This window comes from Rhipicephalus microplus, chromosome X (assembly GCF_043290135.1).
Source record: "Rhipicephalus microplus isolate Deutch F79 chromosome X, USDA_Rmic, whole genome shotgun sequence".
In the NCBI taxonomy this organism is placed as follows: domain Eukaryota; kingdom Metazoa; phylum Arthropoda; class Arachnida; order Ixodida; family Ixodidae; genus Rhipicephalus; species Rhipicephalus microplus.
The window spans coordinates 318,536,989-318,555,960 of record NC_134710.1 but is presented as its reverse complement, the minus strand read 5'-3'; the positions used below and the strand labels follow the sequence as shown (position 1 = coordinate 318,555,960).

Sequence of the window (18,972 nt, the reverse complement as noted above, 5' to 3'; positions counted from 1 at the left end):
ACGTGCTTTTTTGTGGGTTCACTCGGAATTTGTTTTCCTCTGCCCATTTGGAGACCTTGTTTAAACCTAGCTGAACATGCCGCTGAAACATTGCCAGGTTGCATGACTTAAAGCCAAGCTGGACGTCATCGACATATGTACAATAGAACATATTGTGGGGGATGGACAGGTGCAAGGAATTCATTTTTATAATAAAAAGTGTACAACTAAGTACACCACCTTGCGGTACTCCCGTTTTTTGGACAAATGTTTGGGAGAGAACACTGCCCACACGGACACGGAATGTCCAATTGGACAAGTAACTCTCGATTATGGAAAGCATACTACTGCGTACACCCAGGTGAGACAAGTCTCTTAATATGCCAAAGCACCATGTTGTGTCGTAAGCCTTCTCGATATCGAGAAACACAGCGAGGAAGTATTGTTTGTGGATGAAAACGTCTCAGATCTCTGCCTCAATGCGCACCAGATGGTCAGTGGTGGATCTACCCTCTCTAAACCCACACTGGAATCAGTGGAGCATATTGTGTGTTTCAAGAAAATGTAAAAGTCGGCAGTTTATCATCTTTTCAAAAAGTTTACAAAGGCAGCTCGCAAGTGCAATGGGCCTATAACTCGAAACTGAGGAAGGGTCCTTGCCCTGTTTTAAAATAGGGATAACAATTGAGCATTAGATATTATGACACCACTAATTTGCCCATGAACCTATACTCACCATTTGTGTGGCCCGTTAGGACGACAGCATTGTAGGGATTCTGCTTCATAACGTTCAGGCGGCCAGATTTTGCATTGAACTGAGCCACCATTTTGCCTATGGACGTATCAAGCCAAGAAAGGTAACCTTTCTCACTCTGTAAAAGGAATAAAGATACCAACAATAATGAATAAACACAAATTGATTGGAGAGCACAATATAAAGCTTTTACGAAAGTTGTATTAAAATAAATTACTTCCCAGCTTCTTCAGTCCTGAAAACATTTTCCTTGCTCAACATGTTGAAGCTGGATTTGAGTGCATGCCATGCTTCAATCAGGACTGTGTTATAAAATACACACATTTTAGGGGCAACTACAATGCTTCACATAGAACAAGGAACAAAGTGAATAACTTTGTAGAACAGTGGTTATCAAATGGGAGTATGTATTACGCAAATCGCAAGAGGTCTGCAATATCATTTTAGGGGGGGGGGGGGGGGGTCTACAAAACTTAACCATAAAAAAGGTTTTTTGTGACACTAAGTCTGGTGATTTTTGGTATGCTTTATTGCATAACAGATGCATTGCGGTGGACCTGGCTAATGATTTCTCCATGAGCTCTTGTTGCAGTTTTCTACGACATATGCACGCAAGCATACTTTTTTAAGCTGCTTCCATATTTGAACAGCAAACGTAACTAGAACCATGTGCAATGTCACTGCAGACTGCACAACTTGTTGACATGCTGTTGAGATTTGAATTGACATGGCACTTTAGTTTGACAATTCTTTGCCAGGAAGAAATAAAGGGCACCTACTTCATCTTGCATGCTGTATTAAGCTATGAATCCCCCTTTCCATTTTTCTCTCACTGCCAGGCATCCCTCATTACTTCCACAGGTCGGTCCACAAAGGGTCTCGAAACATCTGCAGCTAAGAACCACTGCTATAGAAAGCTCACAATGAATTCAGATCATATTAAAAGAAAATTAGACATGAAAAATATCAACAAAAAAAACACCACATCAAAATTTATGTGGTTTAAAGTTAGAGTGCTTGTAGACAGCAGCACCAAACTACAGGGGGAGCAAGTAAAGCAATACAACATTAAGCAAACATTTCTCCTGAAATGAAGCTTTAATGTAACGGGCCACCAACTCACACAACAGTACTGTTCATACTTAGTGAGTCAAAGTATTGCTCAGGGAGAAAAATGAAAGGCTTGTTTATGCAAAATGTACCATTTGCAATACTACCAGAGTCACTACTACCAGAGTCATGGCTTCTTGTTTGGTACTTTACAGCCATACATCTGGCATTGGATGGATATAGGCTTCAGGATGCTAAGAAATATTAGTGTTGGAAACACTACATCGAGGTAAACTTATATGAACTTACAGCTGTCACAAGCAAGAAGTGGTACGGAAGGAAGGTCATGCGTAGCACACTGTCCAGGGCTTTCAGGCAGTGCAGTTCAACCCCTTGGTTATCGTAGATGTATGTCCAGGACTTCTGCGCCACAGCAAACATGGTGGGCATGTGCAGCCACTGGACAGCATGCACAGATTCCATCACATTGGTCTCGCATAGAAGGCGCTTGGTGACCCAGTCTAGCGCTGCCACATGACCCCGACTGCCACCCAGCAACAGGTGCCTGCAGATGCCCCCATTGGGTTATCTACAAGGATGCCTAGCGACCTTTTTGAAGCTGTTTGCATGAAACGCATCAGACTGAAAATCTCTGCCCAGCTGTATGCACGCTTGTTCACACACTGTTGTTGAAACATGCACTTACAGAACAACATAACACTAGTGCTGTAAAAAAAAAAGTGCTTTCTGCATCTTCAAGACCTGCTCCTTTAACAAAAAGCACCATTCTTAACTTGTACTTAACACAAATTGCGCTAAGCTGCCTGCAAGCAATTTTAAAGCTACGGTAACTGGCAAACACCACATACCTCTCCTCTCCTTTCATGGTATTGAACAGGTAAATAAAAATTCTTGTTAGTCTATATACAAGCATAGTTGAAGTCCTTACAGGTGCAGATACAAAGAAAATAGTATAACAATTTACAATCAAAGAGGTATAAGCACATAGATAACATTACCTCTCTTTAGCATGTAGAGTCACTTTTTATCAAAGCTGCCACGGTGGCCTAGCGTCTGAAGCACTCTGCTGCCGACCAGCAGGTCGCAAGATCGAATTCTGGTTGCCGCGGCCGCATTTTCAATGGATGTGAAAATGCTTGAGGCCTGTATGCTTAGAATTAGGTCACGCTAAACAACCACAGGTGGTCGAAATTTCTTTAGCCTTCCACCACATAATTATAAGGTGGTTTGGGGTGTTAAACCCCAACAACAACATTATTTTTTTATCAATACTTGACTGTTATCTGTGAGACCACATCTACACTTCATGTAAATGCAATAACAGATGCATGCAATACACTGTTATTGCATTACCGTGAGGGTAGACGTATTATATGATCCAGTCTGTAGACTATGCACCAGGGGCCCTGACGCTGGTGTGTCATCCCCCGAACACCTTCTGAATAGACAACAAGCACGCATGAGTCCTGTTCTGCCATGGGCAACACTTCTTCAATGGCTTAAAGGGGCCTTACAACAATTTTTTACACGGACCATGCTACCGATCGATAGTTATGGCTTCTGTGAGCCAAACATTATAGTGCAGCACACAGCATGGAACTTACAATAAAGTTCCTAGTCATCTGGAAAGAGGCAATTGGCTGATTTAAACATCATGCGCAGCATATCTATCGCAGCCACCGCAGTGTGCTGCATCATGCCCGTGTTTCAGCGCGTCGAGGTGCAGGTAAGTGAGCCACGCACAATGTCTATATGTTGGCCATGTGTCTGTTCAAAGAAAACAAGAAAGTGCTCCGTTTCATCCTCACCTCTGGACCTCTATAAGCAATTGCTGGGACAAAAAGAGAAAGACAGCTTATAGCACGTGCGACCAACTTTTGTAATTCCCCTTATACTAATCTGTGAAAAGCATGTGCTGCAATAGATAGAACGGTCAGTCACGGAGGAATACTTGCTCTGTCAATCATCGCACCCATTTTGTACCATGCGCATGTGGTATAGTGTATAACATCCCGCTAACTTGAAAAAAAAAATATATATTGGACGGACTGGTGCCTGCCTTAAAGGGCCACTCACCAGGCCCCATAACAAATTTTAGTTAGACCGTGGCAGTTGTGTGTCCGTTGAAGAGCATTATGCCACAAACATTTTTTCAATCGGTTCATTTCGAGCTGAGAAAACTTTTTTAAAGCGGCGCAAACGAGGATGAGGACGTGAGCTTGAAACCCTTGCTGCTCTCCCATGTAGCCTTCACAAGCCAAATCTCTTCCCTACCCTCTCTGGCATCCGAGCAAGAGGTCAAGTGTGCATATGATGTGCTTGAACAAGCCTAACTTTCGAGCACGCAAGAGGCTTTGTATTGTTGACAAGCGCAAATTTGTGGTTTACTGCTTGTTTCTGCGGGATGATTTAGAACCGCTGGCTAACGCAGAAGAAGAGCATAATGAGTGCTCGAACGTGCAAGACTATTACTTTCTTTTCCAGGACAGCCATCTGGTTGATGCACTAAGCGCGAGGACACGAACCCTTGCGAAACGCAGGCACATTAGCCCCACATCTCGCTGCAATATACAGGGGGTGGGGTGGGGGGATGGAAAAGACGTGCACATTTTCTTATTGGATCTTATTATTTATTCCAAATTTTATTCATCTATTCAAGCAACAAATTACATAAACTAAACAAGTTGTGCTAATTTTCGCCATGTCACGTGCTACTGTTGGCAACATCAGAGGACAGTCGTCTACGTTGTGGGTGTGCCATCACCCCTGTAAAGTTGTTTGCACCTCGCAGCGCATGTGTTCTACGCCTAGGCCGCATTTCGGGTTCACGACTACCGAGTGCTAGGTGGCGTTGTTCTCGCGAGCATTTATCACCACCACCGTCGTTCTCGTCATCATAGTTGTTAAAACAGTAGGTGGGGACGCCTGGCAGCAAGCCTTGGTGGTGGCAGAGGAGAGAGAAGCGGGCTCTTTGGCGGGTGGTGGTGAGGGCGAATGGTTGTCTCTGGCGTGGGTTCCCAGTGCTCGGCACCACAGGCCGTCTGCCGGGGGGAGGGAGGGGGGCCCTTGTGGTAAGTCAGGCGTTGGCGAAGACACCTTGTGTGTGTTATGTTGTTGAGTGTTATGTAATTTTGTGTAAGGCTGTTTTAGCGTGTTGATCCCAATTGATGTTATAATAATTTGATATTGTCCATCTAAAAGCAGTTAAATAAATGGGCAATGTTTGGATTGTTCCAACTGTGTCAAATGTGTTAATTCACTCCAAGAGCGTGGTGCTCTCTCATCAGTTCGAGGTGCCACACTGGCTGCCCAACGTGGAGCTCTTGGAGCATCGGACGACAGTGGTCGCAGTTCGGTACAGGCTTTTGTTTGAGCCGGGGAAGAGTAGGCCTAGAGTGCCTAGGGGGACTTCCATTGCTAGCGTTGCGGTGTGCTCTGTTGAGAGCGACGAGATCAGTTGATGTGATGGGTTTGAACTTGTCGGCACGTTGAGTTTTTTTTTTTTTTTTTCCTGCTCACAAGTGGGTTTTGTTTTTTGTGACGTGTGAAGTTGGTTTTGTGTTTTTTTGGTTTTGGGACGAGAGCCATGCGGTCTGCATCCTGGGGTGAGCAAAGATTAGAGCATGTGGATTGTAAGCCAAGCCTGAAGCGAGTGAATACGGAAACTTTGTGGGTGGTCCGATTCTCTGTAAATAGCTTCTACTATCTCTTTGGGCCCAGGGAGTCGGGCGTCGTCGCTGTCTTGTCTTGCGGCTTGACGGCGTGGTGCCGTGACACCGTCCGGGATGGTGGGTGCCGATCGTTCGGTAAGCTGCTGTGTGCGGCGAGCGAGTAGGGCCACCTTACAGAGTGGACGTCTCCTTGTGGCTGCCTCTTTTGCACCTAGACTGGGTGCTAAGTGGATGCCGGTTGTTGTCAAGCGACTCATTAGGTCTAAGGCTCTGTGCAGCCACCTGTTGCACGTGGCACAACTAGGTGGATCGTGGCATTGAGGTGTTGCATTCTGCTCCCCTCACACTTTTTTTTTTCTTGCGATGCATGAGTTAAAGAAAGTGACCTTTTTTTTTATTGGAACAGGTGTCTCGGCCGCCGCCGATGAATTAGCTAGCAGTACTGACTATCGTACCACGTGGATGAGGAGCCCAAAGCCCCCTTCCCCATCCATTGTTCTTTCGAGTGTTTTGAGTGTATGCAGCGGAAGTGATGTAACCCGGGGCTGGCTGGCTGTCTTCTGTACAACGTCAGCGCTGCTGGCCAGAAATGCGGTTGAGACATTGGGCGATGGAGATGCCTAAAACATGCGCAACTGCCTGCAGTTCCGTGCCTTCGTGAGTGTTGGTCCAGAGGACATGTCAGCGCGAGTGACGGTTTTTCACACCGACGGCAACGTTGCCGTTGCACAACTGGTACTGAGGTGAAGTCGTCGAGCTGCACAATGCAGCAGCGTTGACCAGCGGCGGTGTCGTAGTGCACGGACAATCTTTAGGGACATATGTTGTCATCTTTTGCTAGAGCTTGTGTAGCTGTTTTCTTTCATGCTCTTTTTCAGGATATGGTTTGAATTAATGTCGGGGGGATGTGGGGGTGCTATCACCACTATAAAGTTGTTTGCGCCTCATAGCACACGTTTCGTGCATAAGCCGCATTTTGCATTCCCGACTACCGAGCACTAGGTGGCGCTGTGCTCGCGAGAGTTTTAGAGTGCCTCGATGCGCGCGCCCCCGCTTAGAGTGGTGTCAGCTTTTGCAAGGGCAGATGCCGCCGCCTCGGCTTCGGCGCCAGCGCGACCGCCATTTTGGCGCCTCCGGCCGGTAGTTCGTGCTTGGCGTGTGAGGTGTTGTTGGGCAGTGTTCATTCCCTTACAGTTTTATGCACCCATCTCCGCATCACCATGCCCGGCTGCTGCGTGCCGCAGTGCTCGAATCACTCGAGAAACGGATGGAAGTTGTACCGGTTTCCAAGAGACCCAAAAAGAAGGCTTCTTTGGACCGTTAAAATCAAACGAGACAAGTGGCAACCGACTGATACGTCGCACGTATGCAGCGTAAGTAAACATTTTTTTTTTTAGTGCGTCGTATTCTGACTGGTCAGCATTATTTAGGGCGCTGTTGTTTTTTATTTAGGTGCGCAATGTAAACGCAGGACAGCCAAACGTCGTGCAGGGTACTGTGCGGCGTGCTCGTGTTAAAAGATCACGCTTTAAGAAAATGCGTCAAGTACGGGGGCTTCGGAAGCCCCCGTGTCGATAACATTTCATGCTGGTTCAAGGGCCTCGAGTGTGCTACTACATTCATAGGAATTGCGACTAGTTTCAGTGCCCTTGCACGGGAAAGTGTTGCCTTGGCAGCAGCGTTGTGAAATCCTTCCCACCCCCTACCCGAGGCTGTTAATTTCGTGCACTGCGCTTTGCAGCTATTTTGCTCGCGAGACCGGCTGCCGCTGTCGTGACCGTCCGCCTCGCAGCCCGAAGACAGACTTCGTGAAATTGCCGTACTCGCTTGCCAACTCGCCCCGACAGCGTACGCGTCGACCGGGTGCTGGCGGAGTTGAGCTGAACAAAAAGTAGGCAAGAGATGGGGACGCAGGAGGTGTAGTTAAACAGATGAGAATTTAGAAAGTGGAGGAGGGAGAAAATTATATGCAAGGGCAGAAAACGGGGAGTGAGTTCAGGCCGCGTGCCGGCGAGTGAGTACGGAAATCTGACGGCGCCTGACTGCTGCCGAACTTCAAGAGTACGGCACGTAGAGTTCACGTAATTCACATAAGAGGAAATTGGACGTGAAATGCGCGCATATGGCCTCGCAGGGAATTAACATAGGCTCGGGTGCGTGGTAGGGGGATTTCACAACGCTTACGAGGCCTGCCCATGTTTATTCGTGCACGCGTTGGCACTGATCGGTCGAAATTTGAACGCCTCTTGTGAAATCAAGCCGTTTGAACATAAACATACTGTTCCTGCGAAAAACTCGTAATATTACGAGGCCGGACTTCTGCCCGTCTTGTGTGTATCGTCGTATGTATACTTGGGAATCAGGAACACTTCAGTGACGAACAAAACAAGCGCTGTTACGGAGTGTTGTCATTTTTACCTGACAAATAAATTCGATTGCATTGGGAACTTGGAGGCTTGGGTACAAAGCTTTCGATAGAACGAAATCTGTAACGCTCGCTATAAAATCAGACCTGGTCCTTTGTCGGCACAATAGACTAATATTTTATTCACATGAATTCAGGAATCCTTACAGATCTTCAGTGCGAAAATTGAAAGGGTTATTATAACAGCAGGCTGGGTCTATGATCGCGCTCACTGAAGTGGCTTACGTGAAAGCGCGCGTGAGCTCAATTAGTTTCCTTCTTTTTGTGCTTCAATGTTGCTGCTAGTTCCTGCTGCGAATCATACTGAATGCATACATGAAATCTTGTTTATTGACAGTGACAGACATTCGTTTTTCTTCTGCCAGTGTGTTAATTTTTAATTCTGGTTTTATTTGCAGGCTCACTTTGAAGAGAACAACTATGAGCAACATCGTGCGGATGGCTGGAAGAAGTTGAAACCAAATGCCGTCCCAACTTTGTTCACATTCAAACGTAAGATTGAACTTTTTTCTTTCATTACATAAAGCAGCACCAGTTGCAAGTACTCTATGTACCTGGGATTTCTACGAAGCTAACACCAAATAGGTCCTCATATGCTGCGTCCACATTAGTGCATAAATTCTGGAAATGCAGTCACGGACAAAGCTAGGAAATGCGAACACAAAAATGTGAACCAGACCACGCAAAATCGAAAAATACTGCTAATATTAGACGGTCAAATAATGGCACGCTATTAGTGCGTTTGGAAAGCTACATTTCCCAACTTTGTTTTTGTGATTACGTTGCATCACTTTGACTTGCATGTAAAAAAAAATTGCGATACTTGAGTGTTGTGGTTTATATTTCTTGTTTGCATTTTTTGGTCATGACTGTACATACGTCTGGATTTCAGTGTTTACAGGCATGACCCACTGCACAACAGTTTTCCGCTACTTAGCACACGGTCGTGTACTGCTAGGATGTCAGGTGCAGTGGCTATGTTATTTACAAAGGGGGAAAACGGAAACCATTATGTATACGAGATCCACGATGCACGAGCCCCCACTACAGTGCGCCTCATTACCTGTGTTGCGTTGGCGTGTTAAGCTTAAAAAAAAAAAAAAAAAAAAAACACTGCACTCTTTCCTGTCTCTCTTGTTTTTTTTCTTCAAGTTTGTGCAGCAATTCAATTTTTCAAGTATGAACCAACTAGTCTGCAAAAAAGTATTGCGTGTTAAGCCCTACAATCAAATAATCAATAAACTGCATAGGGAGCGAATGTCAGTTGAGCCCTCCACAACGGCGCACACGTGTAGCTCTGGCATATGAAGCTCCAATTTGAATTAGAGCCATTTATTGTGGGGAGAAATTTTGAGCACAATTTAATTATGGTATTTTAAGACCTTCCCCTATCCCTTGTGGAAAGGGCGGGGGAAGGACAAGTGTCTTCCTCACGTCAATAACTAAGCCGGTATCTGCTGCATGTGTTACATTTGTAAAATTAACAAGCTAGACATGAACTGGCATTGCTTGAATATGTTCATGAATACATACATTTCTGCTTGCAGCACTGCCTAAGGAACGAAAGCCACCAAAAGAAAGAACTGTGCCTGCACCCTCCAGCAACGAGACCAACAAATCTCCTCCTGGTCTGCGTCAATATCCAGCTGCAGTTAAAACTACCCTAGAGACCCTACAAAACCACGCCGTTCCTGAATCTACACGGCAAGGAACATCGTGTTATGGGCACGACACCATGGAAGTTGACGACGCCGTTGTTGAACTGTCAGCGAACACTAGTGATGCAGATTCAAGAGAAGTTAATGCAGCGGCTGGTGAGACATCAAATTCTACTGCAGAATCAGCAGAACTGAAGAAGAAGCTTGCTGACCTTACAAGAAAGTACTCTGAACTTCAGCAACATCATGACACAGCCAAGAACACCATTAGTGGTCTCAAGAAAAAAGTGCAAAAACTCGAGACTGAGGCAACAAATATTTCGCAAAATATGAAATTTCTCAACGACGATCAAGTACGCGCTCTCTCAAGGAGCAGCAGCTTGGGGAACTCTTGGTCTCCGCACACTGTCAAGCAAGGCCTTCAAATCAAGTTTGCTTGTGGAACAACCGGATATGAAACTGAGAAAAATGGGATATCCTCTCCCATCCATATATACTTCCGTGTGTGTGTTATATATACACACACACGCAAGTATATAAAGTACAGCGATTCCTGCCTTTGCTATTCGGCTGATTCACAAAGACCCAAATATTGCATTCCTTTCAGCAAGCGTAGTAATAAAAGTTCATGCGCCCCTCCGTCTTAACGACGACAACGGTTTAACGCGAATCTTTCTGGTGTGGGAGTTCGTGGCTCATTTCATTCAGTCTATGTCAGCCCCTGGCGCATTGTACAAGCACAGGCCACCAGTTTGTATGACGTGCGTTGTTCCATTTAACAATTAGGCAACAACAGCACTAAGAGGTGTCCAAGTTGCACCAAAAAAAAAAAGCTCGCCAACGAGTACTTCTTTCCTACCATACGCGAGCACCGCAAGCGGTAATGCGCTTCGCATGCTGCCCCACTACGGCAGGAGCCGTAATGGCGGCCGTCGTAGCAGACGACGCGGCTGTCCTCACCCTCAGCGGAGCGCGCGGGCATCAAGGAACCCTAGAGAGTTTGCCACCACCACTGCCATCCTGACCATGGTTGTTAGAACAGTAGTAGCGGCGGGAACGCCTGGCAGCAAGCCTTGGTGGTGGCAGAGGCGAGAGAAACAGGCTCGTTGGGAGTGGCGGTGAGTGCAAACGGTTGTCTCTCACGTGGGTCCCCGGTGCACGGGACCGCAGGCCATCTGCCAGGGGCCCTTGTGGTGAGTCAGCCGTTGGCCAAGCCATGTGTGTTATTGTTATGTTGTTGAGTGTTATGTAATTTTGTGTAAAGCTGTTTTAGTGCGTTAATTCCGATTGATGTTATAATTCCATATTGCGATCTAAAAGCATTTAAATAAATGTGTGCTGTTTTGGTTCGTTGTGACCGCGTCTACTGTGTCCGTTCACTCTAAGAGCGGGGCGCTCACCATTTCGAGACCCCACAACGTAGAGGACCAACGTCACAGCACTGGCAGTGTATGTAGGGCAATTCCTACGTCTACGTCATGCCCTCCGTTTCTAGGCACGTGCCCGCGAAAGGAAGCAAGAGCAGCGTTCATGTTGAAATTTAACCCATTTGCGGGGCGCGCAGCATTGCATATTTTAGCAGATGTGATCTTGAACGCCTCATGTATGCATTGCGGTTGTGAGCTCGGAATTGTCAAACCTGGTGAGTGGCCCATACAACAATACAACAACACATTAAAAGGCACGCCTACTTCACATTTGTCATCTCAATGCCGCTGGCATGGTTGTAAACCAGTGTTAAAAAGCACGCATGCCGTCTTCAGGCACGCTGACCAAATGTCACGTGAAATCATAAAAGCCTTTCACACAAACAACATGTTTGCCTATCTGCCCCATTTATCTATCTTCATGACTGCGATTTTAGCTTGCTCGAAAGAAATTACAATTATTTATAATGTGATGATCTACGGGCAGTTGAACTTAATGTGATGATGCGCATGCAGTCTGACTACATGTATTTATTCCTTTCTGCGCATCAAACTCAACAGTTGTTTGTCCAGCAATTGTCCTGCGTACTCCTCCACCCCGTGTCTGTCATTTTGCACCGTTTTATAATGAAGTTACACCGACTAGCCCAGTTTTGCATGCTGTTGCAGCTAATATACCCCTATTCATTCATTTAGAATACTTTGAAATGTCAAATAATTTGAATTTGAATCGAAGCAAACTCGAACACTAATAATCGTTCGAATATTTGCACAAGCCTGATGCTATGGCAGGCACTACTGTGTGACCAAAAATGTCAGCTTCCATGGCTATAGTGCAGCAAGATGTTTTTGCTTTGAAACATGAGGACATACAATTTTCCTTCCGTATTGACACCCACCATTCAACATTAGCCCCACCCCATCTTTATTATTTTGTTCTACCGACCTGTCATCATCTATTTTTGACCAGCCTGTGTTTGATCTTGCTTCACTGCCTTTAGGTGCAAATAACAACTGAGGCTAGATGGCATTACTGTAAAAGGGGCCCTGCAACACTTTTTCAGCATAACCAGAAACGCTGCCTATCGGTAGCGTGTGAACATGTGAGCCAAACATTACAGCGCCGTACGCAGCCTGGAATCACTTGCTATTCTCTCGACAAATAATGCCATAAACCACAATGAGTGGTACATGAACCCAATTTCCACTGCCATGGGCTCATTTGAACATTGCAAGTTGCATAGTTACAGCGGCAGCCACAAGATGCCGCGACGTGCCCACACGCGATCGCACTGAAAGTAAGTTGCACGTCTGAAGGCAAAAAAAGGAAAAAAAATAAAAGAAAGTGATCAAGGTCATGACTATAGGTTGGCGAACTCGCTCATGAGTCCACTCACTTGGACTCAGACTATGATCAGGCCGTGAGTCTGAGCGAGTCCCCGTGAGTAATATTTTGGAGAGTCTGAGTACGAGCGAGTCCCAGTGAGTCTCCCTCTTTTTGCCAAACTGTGGGCCTATCAACTTATCTTCAGCATTACTATCAGCCTTACCTGTATTTACTTTTATACTCGCGTCTACTCGCACATATTCCAAAGCACTACTGTCCATACACTATTCCAATCGTTGCTCACCAGAAACGTGAACTGTGTATGCGGGTGCCTTAATTCCCCCCTCCCTCCCCTGCAAACTCTTCCAGGGAAGTTGTCATCTCTTAAAAAAAAAAAAAAAATGTCCTTACTCGTTTGCAACCACTCATAACTCCTATTCTAAGGTAGTATATAAAAAGATACCAAAAAGAGCGCCAATTATGTAAGATATTAAAGTTAAAGAACCTTGACGCCATGGTCAAACAAGCTAATTCTAGGCCAACGAACTCATGAGTCGACTTCCTCGGACTCTCTCAGGCTCAGATCGAGTCCTGACTCTGAGAGAATATGGGTGAGTGATATTTCGGTAAGTATGTGTACAAGTGACTTCGGCTCAAAAAAATTTTGGTGAGAGTCTACGTGAGCTCTACAATTTCCGCCAACCTATGGACACGAGTCATGACATGCGCACAGTGAATGCATGCATATTCAATGAAGCATTTCACTGAAAGCACGCACGGCTCTTCTACTGCCATCCTGAATTTCACTCCGTGACCAGGCAGCCTACAAATCTTGACAAACTATCTTTCACCGCAGAGAAGGTGGGCTTGCTCGGGATTTATGGTACATTAAAAGCAAAGTTCTCTCATATCAGTGTCGTGTTTAGATGTTGTTCTTTTACCTTCCCTATGTGTTAGTGCATTGCCTTTCTAGTATGAACCGAAATTTCAGTCACGTTATACTGCTATCACGGTCAAATGTTGTCCCAACAGTCTAACCTCCCAACACTGCATGGCATCGATATTTAAAGGGCCCCCAAACCACCTCCGATATTTTTCAAGCATTTCAAGTGAACATGCACATTTGATGCAGAATGCCGTTCCAATCAATGATGCCACATGAGGCAGTGCTACGTGCGGCTTGTAGCGCTGCCACATTTTTTAAAGAAACAATCCCTTCTCCCCTCCGGGTTCTTCTAGCCTCTGTAGTGCCGTGCGTGACGTCACAAGGTTGAATTTGTGTTGTGAGAGAGAGAGAGAACTATTTGCGCATAACACGGAGCATTCCAAATGGTCGGGCCCCTATTCCAGGGCTCCGCTGGCCCTAGCCATCATCTCTACCCGTTGGACCAGCCAGCGCTGATCAACAATGGCCGAGCTGGACAGCAGCGCCTCCCGTTGTTCCTCTGTGTTGTTCATGTTGTGGTGTTCTTCATTGTGATGCGTACACTCCACGTGATGTGAAACAGAGTTGGTGTGGCCCCACACCACAGACATATATCTTTGTATGCTGTGGGGTAGAATACATGCAGCCTGTGTAAGTTCGTGTATGTGTTTGTTTGGATTCTGCGTAATGCCACCGATTCCATTGCTGTGAGTTTCTTATGCGGTGCTGGATACACTTTTCTATTGTCCCTGTAATACTGAAGAATTGTACCAAAGTTAGGGTCTAGGGGCGTTGGATCCTCTATTGCAGTGTGCAAGGAAGCTCGGTAATTCGTGAAGCCTCTAGCCGCCTCATCCTCAAACTGGTTCCCGGTGACGCCCGAATTAGTGTTGTGAAACGAAGACATGCTGAGATTAGCCTAACAAGAACCTAGGATTTCTGGTTTGTCTGCAAGCATTTGCCATCACTGCTTTGTTTGTCGTGTTGCTGTGGTAGCGGCTCCTCAACTTCTGTGGAGGTGCTCTGGCTTGGCATGTTGATCCATCATGTTGGCAATGCTTTGAAGGCATGCGTGCAACATAGGATCTATACCAGCATAATTTGTAGGAGTGTGGGCCAGCATGGCAACAGCGGTTAGCCAAAAAGCATGGAATTGACAAATTTGCAGCAACCGGAAGTAGACAGTGTTTCGAACAGCGTGGCAGCAATGACGCATGCCACGTGTGATTGGGAGGGGCACTTGATGAGGAAGGCAAAGCATTTTTGGAAGAAGAGACCAGCAGAGGGTTATTTGATTTGTGGAGTTTAACGTCTTAAAACCAACATATGATTACGAGAGACGCCGTAGTGGAGGGCTTCGGAAAGTTCGACCACCTCAGGATTTTTTAACATGCACCCAAATCTGAGCACATGGGCCTACAGCATTTTCGCCTCCATCGAAAATGCAGCTGCCGCAGTCGGGATTCGATCCCGCGATCTGCAGGTCAGCAGTCGAGGGCTAGTGGAGGGTAGTGAAGGTAAGAGTGAAAGGAGCAGATCCACCTGTTTCGGTCATCAAATGCATCGAACTTCACTATTATCGCACAGTTTTGAAAAATTCTCATGGCAACGTGTTTCTTGTAGACTCGTGCACAACTTCCCCATCACCACTGCATTTCGACTTCTGTGTGGTTTAGGGGCCTTTTGAAACACACGCGATGCGTTACAAGTAATGCATTGCAGAACACATGCAATCCACTATGCTGAAACATATCATGCTTACCGGCTTTCCCTTGAATAGTTAATTGAATAGGGCCCGAACTGTGGTAGATTGAGATCAAAATATTTTGTACAGCTGGTAATGTCTACTGCATCTGCGATGTCTTGCTGCAAAAGCTGAAATGTTTCTTCGCCATCATCTGCTTGCAGATACCTGCATAGGAAATTTTTTTTAACAAGCAAATCCTGCATAATAATAACTTAAAACTTACCCAACATCTTCGGGAAGCAGCAATTCTGCACGGGCCGCTTGAAGAACAGACTTCCTCACTTTCTTGACATCAGCCTGAATTTTTTTGCGCTGAACATGTGTTTTGATTCCTTTCTACAGGACAGAAAAAGGAAGCCCCATCAAATGTAAATACACAAGCTCTTATACCTTCATGTGCGCTTGTGTGTAGAGACAAAGAAAACCCCTATTAAATGTAAATACTTGAGCTCTTATAGCTCCACGTGAATGACTTTTCTGCTGGCCTTAGCTGCCAAGAGAAGGTCAAGTAGTAGATGCTTTGTGTCGGGGTCGTGCTTACCCCATCTGTGACCACTCTTTGGATGCAACATTACCGCTGCTGTGGTGCATTGTGCCCATTTTGTGACGCCCCAATCAACGCTGTGATTGCCACACACTTGTGGGCGTGCACAGGCCTGCAACTAAGCAGCCTTCGCCCCCTCTGTGCAACGAGCCTCAAGCCGGGCCGACCACCAAACTTTTACTGCGGGATCTATTGATCCAAGGACCTTGCCACCAATCTTGCACGAGGGCAGGACCCCTGAGATAGCGCAGCGCCTGAACCGCAGTGCGACCACCTTTGTGGTTACCACGTAGGCACTCAACCACCTTACACTGCAGCGTCATACACACAGCCTTTTGTCACCGCTTGCCGTTTCGACAGAACCGATGAAATGCGCCACCAAAGACCCCAGAGATGGCAGCGGATGTCGTTAGCGCCCCAGGCACACAACGTCGCTTCCAACCCTCCTATACACAAAGCCAATTTGCACAAGCACTTTTGACACCAACAATTACAATGCCTAAGGGCAGGCTTCTGAAGAAAAAAATTATCTACCGAAATCATAAAGCCAGTTCAGTGACAAGATAACATTAAAATGCCAACTTACAAGTGTCAGATGGGTCGAACGCTTGTACTTTGCAGCTGTATTCTCATCAGCAGGTGATGTGGCATCAGTCTTAGATTTTTCAGCTGTATATTTCACCATTTTAAGGTTTTTTCCGTGTTTAGACACGGTTCGTTTTCTGATGTCATCTGCATTCGCCAAAGGATGACTTGTTTTTTCAGCTGGATCTACTTGTACTGTGAAGTAGCGACTCATCTGCAATACACACATGCGACTAAGAACATTGATGATGGCGAGAATGAGCAGTTACAAAATCTACGAAACCACACACACACACGCACACTAAGTTGCGGCCTTCGTCGGACAGTCACTCCGACGAAAGCCGGTACCACGGACCGACCTTTGATTTTGCCGTTTTTTAGAACACCAAACACGAAAATGTGTAAGCGGAAAAAAGTTGTCTCAAGTACAAGTGAAATGCTCAAGTGTTTCTTTTAAAGGGTCCGTAAATCACCTTTCTGCACTTGTGTTGCTCATCGCCTGCCTGAAGCAATTCTCTACGACAGCTAGCACAAGTTAGCACAAATGCATCTAACCTCAAGCAGACCTACTCATCTAGTACATTGGAAAATGACGCGCGATTAAGCACGTAGACTTCGGTATATCTTACATTTTCGGTTGCTTCTGAACACTAAGCAGCAGGGTCTGTAGCCATTCGCGATTCTGTCGGACGAAACACGTGCACAGACTACTATGCACTGCTCGCTGGCACACCAACACCTCCTAGAAAATCTATGCCTATAACGTCGCTCTCTTTTCAATTGAAAGCCTACTGCCAGCATGCAATCTCGAAGGCCATGCCTCCTACCTTGTGTTTCGACCGGCCGCCGCGCGAGACCGCTCGTCTCCGTACCGCTCAGTCAAGTGACATTATTGTACAGTTTTGTCACGTGACATGACGGCTGCTCGGAGGCACCTGTGAGAACCTTCCTCCGTGTGTGAGAATATTGCTGTGTTCGCAGGGGCAACGCCTCCTCTAAACAATGCCTGGGGAATGGCTCGCGCTCCCAGCGGAGTTGGCCTGCCTTCAGTTTTGCGCAAGCGCCGTGCGGTGGCGCTCGCGACCAAGACTATTATTATGGCAGCGGGCGGTACCAGCTACCAGCTAAGCGTTTTTCATATGCGGCCCATAGGGGCGCGTCAGTCGAGAGTTGTTTGAGACCTGCAATTGTACACTGCAGTTTCGGAGGCTATGCAAAGTGTTGCGTTGTTGCACCGTCCGCCACAGGTGACGCTAGCGACCGAGAACATTCTAAAATAAAGGAGAGAAAGGATGTGGCAGCCGTTTTTCTTCTCATGCGGCAGGCATCTTCTAGAAGAGGCGTTGGCAGGGGACGGCCATCAGAGACGCTCGCCATTGTACCGAAGGAGGAGGGTAAAATCAGAGGGTTGGGCAGCGCGTTCGCGGCTCATGTTTCAGGCCACGGAGGAAGTTTCAGGCATAATTTTTTTTAGGAGGCGTTGACCCACCTTTTTCCTTCCTCCGTGCGTTGACCACACACAAAAATTACAGAAATAAAATGAAACCAGTGTTACCAGGTGGCATAAACCTCAAACAACCAAATTTAAACCCAAAAATAACCCGAATCATTTTTTTTTGTGATTGTCTTGCACTTATAAAATTACTTATTCTCAAAAATTGTTGCCTATTGGTTGTTTTTTGGTCAGCAAAGAAGGGTGCTTACCACCCAAATGGCACCTTTTTTTATTCCATTGTGTGTGTGTGTTTTGCTGCCTGATGAGTATCAGTTCTATTGCGTAATATATTTTGTTTTCGTCATTCGAAATGACAATGTGGTTACTGTAAGACACAGAAAATGTTTGTTACTTGACAAACACAAAAAATTCCGCGAAAAGCGGAGGAAAGATGAATACTGTGGGACTTGCAGAACACTTATAGCGTTGTTTGGATGTGTCTCTTGTTCAGTGAAGTTTCAGGCCCTGAACTTGGGGTGGCAATTTTACTTTGCAAGATATGCATTATATCGCACTGTCCGAAGGGGATGGAGAGAGGCAGTCTATGTGTACAAAATAACGGTGGAGCTGTTTATCCGGTACACTCAGGTAGGTGTTCCGTGATACACTTATTTACAGTACGTGCACCTATGCAGCCTTATTACACTTTTACGAATTAATGGACCTGTTCCAAAGAAGCATCTAGTGTAGGGCAACTATATAGTGAAACAGTAAACTATATGAAGTTCAGCATAGAAAAAGAATCGGTTCCGGAGATAGAAAACATGTCTTTCAAATCTAGCTTCTTTTCCCATTCCTTCTTGTAGTTTCGAGTGCCCTCTGCCCATTCTGCAGGTCCTCTCGCCGTGCTTGCCATGGAAGTTAGTTGAGGTGTTGCGGACACCAGACGGTACCCCAGGTCCACGAGTACGCGTCCTGTCTGGGAGCGTGACTGGAGAGCAGCTTGAGTAGTTTAATTATTTGACGGCTCACTGAGACTGCTCTACAGCACTGGGCTGTGATAGTAAAACACACTGCCACCTCTCACTAAGCACAAAATGGTGCACCCAATTCTAATGGTGAAACAGCACCGGACGAGCATCTTTCAAAGGAAAATCAAGCACAGATAAGCAAAACAGCAATCCTCCACACAAGGTGAAGGTGATTCATAATAATAAGGGCTGCAGCGCGAGCCCTTATTTGCTAGTTGGTTTGAATTATGAATTCAAACCAACTAGCCCAAATCGCCATTCTTCTTCAGTGAAGGTGATTCCTCCCCGCACTTACGCAGTCGGATCTGCTGTTTCGAAGATGCTTTGAGGTGCTGATGTAGTTCCTCGAAATTATAAAAGGGAATACCGCACTTAAAGGCAACGTTTCTAGTC

The 18,972-nt window shown here is 46.1% G+C and overlaps 3 protein-coding genes across 4 annotated transcripts in view; 2 read left to right on the top strand and 1 right to left on the bottom strand.

The window, feature by feature from the left end:
* Positions 1–16,959, bottom strand: part of LOC119161300 (WD repeat-containing protein 46) — a 54,158-nt gene extending 37,199 nt beyond the window's left edge. The window contains exons 1-6 of one of the 2 annotated variants that reach the window (XM_037413698.2): positions 16,941–16,959; positions 16,115–16,327; positions 15,208–15,320; positions 15,000–15,149; positions 2,093–2,348; positions 716–851 (exon numbers count right to left, since the gene is read on the bottom strand). In XM_037413698.2, coding sequence (XP_037269595.1) covers positions 716–851; positions 2,093–2,348; positions 15,000–15,149; positions 15,208–15,320; positions 16,115–16,327 — 868 coding nt within the window. In that variant the 5' untranslated portion in view covers positions 16,941–16,959. Of the gene's footprint in view, positions 1–715; positions 852–2,092; positions 2,349–14,999; positions 15,150–15,207; positions 15,321–16,114; positions 16,328–16,742; positions 16,901–16,940 lie in introns of those variants that run through there. The other variant, XM_037413697.2, reaches the window with a different exon arrangement.
* Positions 6,093–11,562, top strand: LOC142776238 (uncharacterized). Its single transcript, XM_075879561.1, has 3 exons — positions 6,093–6,848; positions 8,299–8,392; positions 9,448–11,562. The coding sequence occupies exons 1-3, from the start codon at positions 6,696–6,698 to the stop codon at positions 10,203–10,205; spliced, it is 1,005 nt and encodes a 334-aa protein (XP_075735676.1). The 5' UTR covers positions 6,093–6,695; the 3' UTR covers positions 10,206–11,562.
* Positions 16,960–18,077: 1,118 nt separating the features above from the next.
* LOC119161301 (bone morphogenetic protein receptor type-1B) overlaps positions 18,078–18,972 on the top strand; it is a 55,564-nt gene continuing 54,669 nt past the window's right edge. The window contains exon 1 of the mRNA XM_075879560.1: positions 18,078–18,196. Within this exon, the coding sequence (XP_075735675.1) occupies positions 18,136–18,196 (61 nt within the window). The 5' untranslated portion in view covers positions 18,078–18,135. The remainder of the gene's footprint in view (positions 18,197–18,972) is intronic.

Coding starts and splice junctions, on each gene's coding strand:
- LOC142776238 (XM_075879561.1), top strand. CDS start 6,696: ATGCCCGGCTGCTGCGTGCCGCAGTGCTCGAATCACTCGAGAAACGGA. Junction 6,849..8,298: donor ATACGTCGCACGTATGCAGC/GTAAGTAAACAT, acceptor TTTTATTTGCAG/GCTCACTTTGAAGAGAACAA. Junction 8,393..9,447: donor AACTTTGTTCACATTCAAAC/GTAAGATTGAAC, acceptor TTCTGCTTGCAG/CACTGCCTAAGGAACGAAAG.